The 10358-nt window shown below is 44.7% G+C and overlaps 1 protein-coding gene across 2 annotated transcripts; it reads right to left on the reverse strand.

Moving 5' to 3' along the window:
- Positions 1-5483: 5483 nt before the first annotated feature.
- Positions 5484-10199, reverse strand: LOC149370883 (germ cell nuclear acidic protein-like). 2 transcript variants are annotated; one of them, XM_089563388.1, is made up of 6 exons: positions 10073-10199; positions 9807-9984; positions 9166-9433; positions 7566-7780; positions 6650-6758; positions 5484-6399 (listed from the first exon to the last, which is right to left on the reverse strand). In XM_089563388.1, exons 2-6 carry the CDS (start codon positions 9962-9964, stop codon positions 6370-6372), a joined length of 780 nt encoding a protein of 259 aa, XP_089419514.1. In that variant the 5' UTR covers positions 9965-9984; positions 10073-10199; the 3' UTR covers positions 5484-6369. The 2 variants fall into 2 exon arrangements, with proteins under 2 accessions (XP_089419514.1, XP_089419518.1); XM_089563392.1 differs by having other exon boundaries at positions 9807-10002; positions 10073-10189.
- Positions 10200-10358: the final 159 nt, after the last annotated feature.

Consider the following 10358-nt stretch of genomic DNA (forward strand, 5'->3'; position numbering starts at 1 on the left):
ACTTGTGGAGATGAAAGAACAAAAATTTAACTTTTACCTCCACGAGTGTGGTCTCCAGCCGCCGACTAATAGCAGAGCTATCGGCTTCGTTAGAGGAACACGTGGTCCGGAGACTTTTGTCCCTGACTGTACTATTCAGACACTATGGAACATCCATATGAAGATGCTGCTTCAATAACAGTGCTAGAACAATGGGACGTATGAAGAGATGCTAACGAGGCTCTACATTAAAAAGAATTGGCCTGTATGCTTGAAAATGCGGAACTGTTCTGCCCCTTTGCATTTTTTTTTCGCGTTTGGTTTGTCTCTGTATGTGCGTCACTTTCACAATCAATAAAGACCATGGCTGTTGGCACTTTGCGACTCTCCTTTTGTGCCATTGTACTAACACTGCTTTTTCCATGTTCACCGATTATGCAGTAACCAACCTAATTCGATATCTTCTCACCCATGGGGCCCCTTGAGGTAGGCAGTCGGTGCTCCTAAGAGTGAGCCCTCTGTGACCATGACACAAGTTTGTGTTGGCAAGTGGGCATTTTTGTTGAAAAGCGGGCCTCTGGAGGGTGAGAACTCCTTGTGATCCCACTGTACCTAAGGTACAGTACCTATTCCTTGTTGCTGTACATGTTCCTTGTGGCTCGAAAGTGTGTGGGAACACTCTCGGCAGGTGGTAAATGTGAAAAGTGAGCCTGGTGAGAGAGCAAAACTTTTTGATAAAATGGTAACTGGCCAAAATTTTTTGGTGGTGTTGGCTCTGTACCAGTCAATTTCAAGTTTATTACACAGAAAAAATATACAAAGCTAATGAGGCATCTGGATCCTTAGCCAGTGGCTAGTTTCGGATCCATTACAAACATGTTATAAATCTAGGCAGTTGAACAAGGCTGAACATGCAAACATATAATTAATATAATGCAATAAAAATAATCAATTCAACAGTAAGGGGAGGTGTATTGTTCTGATAGCATGTACTTTTTTAGAGCAGGTGCAATGTTCGAGATGGACTTAATGCTGAATGGGATGATATTCCAAACTTTAGTGCTGACAAATGCTATGCTTCTGCGTCCGTATACATTGTGTGTTGTAAGTAAATTGAGTTTATTGTTGTCAGCGTGTCTAGTGTGACTTGAAGGAAGCTTCAGAATGGAAGAATTGTACGGTATATCCGCTTTTATAATAGTGCTCACCAAGAGCGCTGTTTTGTAATCGCGAATTATACGGAAACGCACGATGTTGAGGTCTCTGAAGAGTGGATCTGATGATGAGTGCCAAGATGCTGACGCTATTATCCTTAATGCTCTTTTCTGGAGAGTAATAAGCGGTGCGAGGTACGATGAGTAAGTGTAGCCCCATGACTGGATGCAGTATGTAAGATGACAATGGAATGTACTGAAATAGTCCTACTGCAATGCATTATTTTTTGCATATGCTTGATTTGTTCTAGTTTCAAGGTGTCTCTCCAACAATATCAGTAGTGGGCAACCATGTTTTCACCACTATGGCTAGAGATCGTCAGGCAGATAAGAGAAGAATGAAGGCTAGAGGCACTGGAGCACTGGATACGCATAGAAATAATATGGTGGTATGGTACATCCTGAAGCTGCATGCAGGCAGTGAGAGATGTTAAGTGGAACGCTGGATTAATATGTTCAGTACATCGTGGGTCATGTCTTGTACCCATGCAGTGCGGCAACGAATACTGAGTCGCACGGTGAAGCAGTGGGATTGCATGTCGTCTCAGCTCGGAGATGTGAAGCTACCAGAAAGTTGGCTTCGCCGGCGGTCCACAAGTGGGCTGCGATGCACAGGGATTAGGATTGCAAAAATCGCTGCTGCAGAGAACGTGTTAATTTGCAACCACCTGCATGGTATTAATGAGCACTGATATGACACAACACGCGGGCATTTAAAGGGGCTGTGAAACACTGTTTGGGGGGATACCGGCTATACTTCAGGCGGATTCTTTATGTCACACAGATGCTGACTTAAACAGAATTACAGGAATCGATGCACAGGAGCGGAAGTTATTCAGAGAAGAAATTTCAAAATACAAGCAAACAAAACGCTGCCCTCAACTCGATTTTGGCGGGGCTTCCCACTCCTATTTCACTCTCCCAATGACTGCACTTGGCGCAACCAATCAAAACAGCCTGCCAAAGCACGTCACGGAAGTTTGCACTCCATGGTTGCCTGCTCTCTGTAGCTCGTTCCTGCTGAGACTGGCAGCGTCGTTTCCATGCCAGAGCCCCTGGTGGTGTATTTTTATTTTTCTTGCTTTGCAGGGCTTTTATCTAAGACGAACAAGTTGTTTTTGTTGGTGTAATATAAAACACCGGCAGGTGACAAAATGTGTCTCTATATATTCCTACAATTTGCAATATACTTACTGTTTGTCCAACCATCAAGCTCGCGCCAGGTGATGTCATATCCGCTGCCATCCGCTGCTAAAACCCGCCACTGTGTGGGGACACCATCAGAGCCATGAATTTGTTTTTGGGAGGATATTAAAATATTAAAAAACGGAATATACGCGGTATTACCGACGCTAATAGCCCCATTGTAACTCAGTGTATGCGATCAACAGGCAAAACAGTCAACTAAGATTGTGTTTCTGGGCCCTAATTTAAGCACCCCTTTCGAAATGCAGTAAAACCTATCTAATTCGGATTTCAAGGGAGTAGAATAAGTGTGAATTATACAAACGTCATATTATCGAATACACTCCCCCCCCCCTCCTCCTCCCAAAATTGCAAAAAGCTGTTCGCATGAAAGAAAAATTTATTCGATGAAAACGTGGGCAGCATTCATCCTCTTTTCAAGACGAAAACTGCGCGACAATGGCAATCCTCGCAGTTCCGTCAAATTCTTTAATTATGCACACTCTCGAGATGTGTCGGAAGGAGGACTGCTCCATAAAAGGTCCCCACGGCTTCTTTCAGTGTGATGTGTGGTGGCACTGGAGCTTGTTTTCATACGGTGCCGCATATGAGGAAGCTTCACCGCACAAACACCGAATGGCACATGACGAGCGTGGTGTTTTGGCACGCTGGAATAATGGAAATGCCACGCGGACAGAAGCGACTGGCGCCAAAGCGGCAAGATACGGTGGCACACCACTTCGCAGCAGGCCTCCACAGTGCTGTGCTCGAGCGGACTTTCTCTGCCAGTTTACCCAGAGAATGAAGCGTTTGCTGTACTTTCGAAACACTATCCTGAACTACCTTTTCAATCACTGCAATAATTGTTTAAAAAATAGTTGGAACGCTGCTCAAATTTCTGAGGGACTATTTGTAATCTTCCTTGGCCCTGACTGTACGAGAGAGTTCTACCTTTCACAGTGCTGCAAACGACTTGTGAGATGCAGTATAGGCAAAATATATTTACGGCTTATGCAATGGGAGGCAAGGTAATTTTGCCACAGCTTTCATAACCAAGAAGCCTGCAGTCATGTGGACACATTAGCAGAATGTACACTTGTCACTTCCTGCAAATAGTACTTTTTCAAGTGTTAAAGGTGTTGAAGCCACCAAAGCATTGGCTGCAAACTGCTATACGTCTGGGGGGGGGGGGGGGGGGGGGATACGTGCCTGCTGCTGTGTGTTGTAATTAACCGGCTAAAATTGGCAAATTCGGTACAAGCATACGTGTATGTTGAGAAATAAAAAAAAACTACACAATCCTGCATACCTAATACAATGAGTCATCTTGCTCTGTGCATTACTCTACTAAGCATTAACAAACATTAAGTCATTAAAGCATCTTGATTCGTTCTTGGACCTTGCCATCTTTATCTTTTTCCTGGAGGAAGTCCAAGCCCATAGTTTCAGTATTAAAGTTGAAGGGAATAGGGGGATCACTGATGCAGATCATTCTTCTGTGCTGCTGTGATTCCCTATACGGTTTAGCCCTGGCAGCAGACTTATCACTCAAAACTTCTATTCACATTAAAGCTCATACTTTTATTTTGTAGGTATTTCACTTAACTTTTATTCACTTAAAAATCACTGCTGTTATATATGGCCCTAACAAAAGCTTGCAACTGTCTGGGAATGAGGGCCTGCGAAACCTGTAGTAACATCAGGCTTCAAAAGATCAAAGGCACCAAGAGGAAGGTATAACGACATGCAGGGAACCAAACACTATGTATAAGCGCCTTAAAAGTCTGCAACAGTGGAATTATATTCTTTTTCACCAAAATACCCACTGGTCTGAGGTTAATATTAACCTTAGTTAGGAGCGCTACTATAAAAGACTTACAGGATCAATAATGGGCCAAGAACTGTCACAAAATAAAGCTGCCCCCGCCCCCCCAACCTCCTTTGACTACATTGAAGAATCAACCTACAATGACATAGTGGCAATCCTCTTATTTGCATATATAGCCAAACCCCTTTTCCTTGCGCTTCTGTACTGAACAGTCTTTTAATGACCTGCGCCATGTTTTCATTGTTAATTTTGTTCCCTTTTGTACTAAGGTCCTAGTTTTTCTTTGAATCCCTGAAAACTTGCAGCTTTAGCACTTTTCGTGGAATTGTGTTAGCCGCCACATTACTTTTTTAAATCATAATGTGTTTGTGGACATCTGTAGAAACAATAGGAATGTGATTAGCTCAATCATCTGTATTCCTTTGAAAGGTAAAACGTCTGGTAAGGAACAAGGTTCTGTCAATGCCTTGCCACAATTGCTCGCTCTCTGATCAAGCAAGCTAGAGCATGAAATACTGCGGGTCTGGGAGCAACAAGCTTACATAGTGAAGACTGACGATAGTGGCGTCAGTTGAAAAAAATACTGTCAGAATTTCACGAATATAATGAGTTTTTTTTTTTAAATCATGAGTTTATGAAAGCACCTTGCATTACATTTGGAGCTAATTAAACAATGAAAGCAGCGTAAATTTTTTCGTTCTTCGAGGTACCCGCAGCTAGCTCACTTACCAGGCTCTCAAGCTGCGAGAAAAAAGCAACTTCTTGACGACCCTGCGACATCAAGGCAAGGCGCACAGCACACACTGAGTTCTCGGTGGACACCTCAACCGCGGTGTAAAGGAAGGAATGACGAAGAGAGGGAAAGGGGTGCCGTAGTGAAGGGCTCCGAAATAATTTCGACCTGATGAGAAAGAGTTGATACAAAGTGGAAAAAAGATGGCGTGGCCCATTGAGAGAGAGAGAGAGGAGAAAGCAGTAAAGAGCCGTGAGTAGTAGAGAAGGGAAAAGAAGGGCAAATTGGCGCAAAACTGCGGAGCAAGAAACACAAAGCAGTGAGACAAGAACTTCCCGCGGAATGTTGTAGATTCTTTATCAATTCGAAAAATTTTAGAATTTCCTCCACAGAAAATTAGGGATCTTAATAATGCCTCTTCAGCTTTGAGGGCAAAGTCTTAATACTGTCAACTAGCCAAGAGCTACCTGGGTACAAGTCTGCAAGGAGAAAATAATATTTTTAATGAACAGAATGCGAAAACCATTGCTGTACTGTTACTGGATATCGTGTCTGAGTAAACTAAATGAATGTCTCATGGAGCGACACTTCGCGCTTTATTAGTCCTCGAGATACCAGGACCACAGCATACATTCAGACAGCTTGTCCAGCAGTACAATAGGCACACTTGTGATGAAATGTGAACCAACTGTCGTGTCAAGTCACATTTTCTGCAAAATTGCAGTAGTTTGGTCTCAACCGGGAAGTGCTTGGAAGTCTACATTTCATTGTGTGGCGCAAGTCACTGCTGTAAGAGCAATGAAGTTAATAAAAGCAACTGGTGTGCTCCTCTTGACCGAGTTCATTTTGTAAATGGGCACAATTAGTTATATTAAAAGATCACTTTAAAAAGGCCAGAACAGAGGGAGGAATACGCCTGACTGGCCTATCACAGCCCGCAAAGCTTTTGCATAGGAAACAGTTTTATGATTCACCCTGGCTGCTCCATATCTCCCAAAACTCGCCTGTTTCCAAGACAAGAGGTACCTTTTCATAGGAGGCTACCATCACCAAAGCTGAGCCAACGACGACACCGTTTCTGGTAACTTTTTTTTCAATTTTCCATCCTTTGTCATTCCTTCCTCAGATTCTAGGACTTGAAGTGTACCTCTGCTGGCCATCTTCTATTCGGTCAAACTCATTTCCCATTTCTAAAACTGAAATCTTCGCTGCCTCCTTTCTTATGCAGTTCTAAAGTCGCCTCTGTTGCGTAGCCAAGCCATTTGTCTTTCCTGTGAAACTTCTCTTCGAATGCATGTGACCCAGTTCATCCCTTTGATGTAGCAGTTGTGAAGTCTACGGTATCTTCCCTCACGTTAGTCATAAAATACACAGTTCGACACACACATTTCTATGCTGTACAGCAAACGTCATTAGGAGCACCGACAAAGTTAATGGGTGGCTGGCGTACCGGGAGTCCCCTGCACAGAAAAAAAAACCAAAAAATGACTTAGTTTCATGACACTGATATGCCACACTACAACAAAGTTACCGTGCGAGATGTCTGCATCCACAGTTTAGTCACAGCTCCTTTTCTGAGCAGACCTCCGCACCACTGATCGCCACAAGGTACTGAAGCGAACTATTGCACTAAACATATCTAAAAAAAACTTTGTAGCTGAGCCTGCAAGCTTCAGGTGTTTGGCACCAGGATCCGAGAGAGTGACAAACCTTTCCAGAATGCTGGTCTTTGAAGGACAGCTTCACTCGCACTTGCTTATAATCGTGGCACCGTGTGACAGGAGGAATGCGTGGAAACCGCCGGGCAGCACGATCCACCCTAAAAAGACGCACAAAATTACTGCTGCCCCCCCAACTCTGCTTGAAAAAAAAAATGTTGTTGTTGCAAATTAACACTGGTTTGTGAAACACATGAGAGTGTGTGAGAAAGAAGAACAAAGTCCTGACTCGCATAAATTGAAATGCCCCAGGGACCCAGATTTATATGTAAACCGCCTTAGCAAGTTCCTTTCAGTATTCACGGGTGTGTCACTAACTAAAAAAGCATCAAAATTGTGTTTCTATGTGAACCATTATTGGAAACAAGTTTTACGATGTTCATTGCTCATAATGTGCACTGAAAGAAAACCTAAAGGCCACTGTGATTTTCACGGCTTAAAATTTAAATTTAACACAGCTAAAACTGTCATTCATGAAAGCAATCAGAATTATTCCACTTGCTTACATTTAATATGTACTGCGGTCTCGTTAAAAGACTTGTGAGTGAGCATATTTGTACAAAAACAGGAGAGATCAAAACAAATAAGAGCAATCTATGCACTCTTGTGCAAGTCACATGCCAGGAAAAGAAAAGGGACTCTTTGGCAAAACGATAACACAGTCGTGGCAATGGCAGCTGCAGCAAGCTTGGCCGCTTGGCTGACCAAGGTGGAAGACACTTTCTGTCCCAACTGCTTGACGCATGCTCAGGTGTGGCTAAAGCAATGGAGATGCTGGTCTTTCACAGCCACCTGATTGGTGGCCAAAAGGCATGCCAGAGCCCTCACTTCCATCTTCAAAAAATGTAACATAAGGGCCTCTCCTAAACTGTTCCTTTTTGGTGGATACAGACAATGTGATTACACACCAAAACTTCCAAGTGTAGCCGTGGCCACCCTTGCAGCCGTAGAGGCACCAGACTGCCGCGTGGCACAGCTCATGTAGGAGGGTGTCCCTGGTCTTCTCTGCACAATCCAGCAGCTTCGGGGAGAGCTCCACACGGTACCTCGCCTCCTTCAGGCAGAAACAGCGCCCAGCTGTGGATGTCAGTCGGCCATTCCAACAAATATCTTCTTGGGCAAGCTGTTTGGGACAAAAGTATGAGCTTGAGGCTTTGTGCCCAAGGAGGAGCATGGGGCTATAATAATATGAGAAGTTTCTGTAATATCTCGCATGAACTGATGCACTACCTCCCGACGGGCACTGAACCTCCCTTGGACGTCCCACAGATGTCCTAAATGACCACAGGACATCCAGGGGAGTTTCAGTGCCCACTGGGCTATGAATGAAGGTATAAAGGCTGTCCACACTGAATGATTTTCATTCAAAAAGGCCGCTAAAAGGACTGGTACTAGAGGTAAAGCACCGTGGACAAGCCTGTGGTTTTTAAGTACTCGATAAGGCTTTGTAGGACATGAATTTGAATTTGATGAGTAGGGTATAAGAGTCGTGTTTCCGTGCTGGTAGGGAGTCCTAAGTTGTGATATGCCTTGATAAGAACATGTCTCTGGGTGCCATAGGTGGGGCAGGCTATAAGAAGATGACCAATGGTTTCACTATCTCCACAAAAGGAGCAGTTGGGAGAGGGGGCAAGGTTACAGCAGTACCTTCTGGACGCAGTCTAGTAGCAGCCTACTCTGATTCTCAAGAGTAGTGATCATTCTCGCATTGTGAGAACATGTCTAGGGAGAGGCCTCAAAGGGGAACCTGTAGAGATATATCCTAGTGTCAGGACGATGGATATCTAAGCTCTTCGTATGGCGTGCCAAGAATAGTCGCATGGAGTTACAGACTGGGATAGAAAGGGGGCTCTTCATTACGGGCCGCCCTGCCAAAGCCGATCTCGGACGCCGCCTTTTCATGTTTGCACTGCACTGCTGGATGCTTGGCGTCGTCGCAGTTGCACGAGTCTTCACTCTCCATTCATGCTGACATGCAGTGCAATCGTCGAGTGGGGCTGATCTGTCTGACACCTTAGGTCTTTTCGATTTGGCTGCACTGGCTGTACTAGTTTTGCTAAAGTTCCGCCACCGTGCAACGAGCGCGCAAGGCCGGTTCCGGCAGTTCACAACACTAGTGCTGCACTGTTGCTGTCAAAACAAATAGGCAAGTTCACAAAATGTGCAGGCCACCCGGCATCGTGAACTGGCTGGCATTGGCTCCGAAGTGAGTGCAGCGCACTCGAGAACTCGTCGAGAACTAGGCCTGCACTTGTACAAAACGAAGAGGAAAGTGCAGAGGGCGCGCGCTGCACTGGCAAAACGTATACCACAGTGCTGCACTATCTCAACTCGTGCAGCTAGAGCAGCCAAATCGAAGAGACCTCTTATCTGACCCACTATTGCATCCATGTAAACAAGGCTAGTATTACTAAGTGCCTGTTTCGTACACACCTTATCGTGTTGGTAAATTGTACTATATTTCTTTTAAAAGCCGCGAAAAGGTTAAAAACCATTGCTTGAATATACCTTTCCGGCAAATACTTCCTTATTAAAAATAGAGAACAGGGCCTTGGTCAGGTCCTCCCGGGACTTGTGGAAGTGGAGCCGAAAGCGAATGGTGTCGGGACGGCAGTTCTCCAAAGGCACGCTCTCCGACAATGACTCCAGGAACCAAGCATCTTCATCTTTAGAAAATGGTGTTCGGGCAACGCACGGAGAAGGCGAGCTTCGTAGCACTGGTGATTTAACTTCATCTTCGCTCCCAGAACTGTCGTCCAGGAAAGACGGGCGCCGCCTGCATAAGATTAGTGAACGGGATTGCTGTGACAACGACCGGTAACAACGGCGCACAGCTTAGCTTGAAGCAATCTTTTGAACATCTACGCTATGCCCCAACACAAACAGAAAATCTATCTGTTCAAGGCCATACCGAAAAAAGTAACATCTCGTCAAAATATGATGCTTACAGCTCTTTTGAAGTTATGCAGCGCTAAACACAGGGTAAATATGTCTTGTTTGAATAAAGTAAACTAGAAAAACGTTTCAAGATGATGACCATGCACGTGTATGCAAAGGAAGAGCCGATTATGAATAGCAGAGTTGATGGAGAGTTGATGGGGGCAACAGCAGGCAACGTACGGAAACGCAAGAAAAAGCAGTTTCGTTACCTGCCCGACGACCAACAGCGACGGTATGGTGGACTTTGGTAACCTTTGGGCGCTTGCGGTGTTGCGAACGCAAAAAACGCGTCCTTTTTTTGAGGTGTCTGGCTTGCTTGGACTGCTCGGAATGGTTCCGACCGTTGCGGCACTTCGCGAGCCGCCATGCTGCAACCTTTCAGCAGAACTGAAAGAACAGAGGAGGCTGCGGTAATATCAGCGAAGCGTGTCACACTCGAATGTGCAACCCTGTAATGTATGTATACAGTACACACCTTGTTACACACCTCTCACACTGCCAAACCGCTGTCGATTAATTTGAATTTTCCGCACATGTTCCCGTCATGTGACTTGACTTGACTTCAGTCAGCTTGAATTGGCTTGCATCACAGGCATGCAAAAGTGCAAAATAACGCAGTTATTGATCTGTTAGAACTACATTATAAGGCACCTAATTTTACGAACAACGACATGTAATTATGCAATACACTTATTTATACTATTTCATACTCATGGTATTTTGTCGTTGCGTTGCCATGGTTTCGCGTGCACTGTTGTCTT

This window comes from Amblyomma mixtum, chromosome 1, assembly GCF_055824585.1.
Source record: "Amblyomma mixtum isolate Tamu chromosome 1, ASM5582458v1, whole genome shotgun sequence".
Classification (NCBI taxonomy): Eukaryota; Metazoa; Arthropoda; class Arachnida; order Ixodida; family Ixodidae; genus Amblyomma; species Amblyomma mixtum.

Coding starts and splice junctions, on each gene's coding strand:
- LOC149370883 (XM_089563388.1), bottom strand. CDS start 9,964: ATGGCGGCTCGCGAAGTGCCGCAACGGTCGGAACCATTCCGAGCAGTC. Junction 9,434..9,806: donor CGCTGTTGGTCGTCGGGCAG/GTAACGAAACTG, acceptor AATCTTATGCAG/GCGGCGCCCGTCTTTCCTGG. Junction 7,781..9,165: donor AGGAAGTATTTGCCGGAAAG/GTATATTCAAGC, acceptor TGTCCCAAACAG/CTTGCCCAAGAAGATATTTG.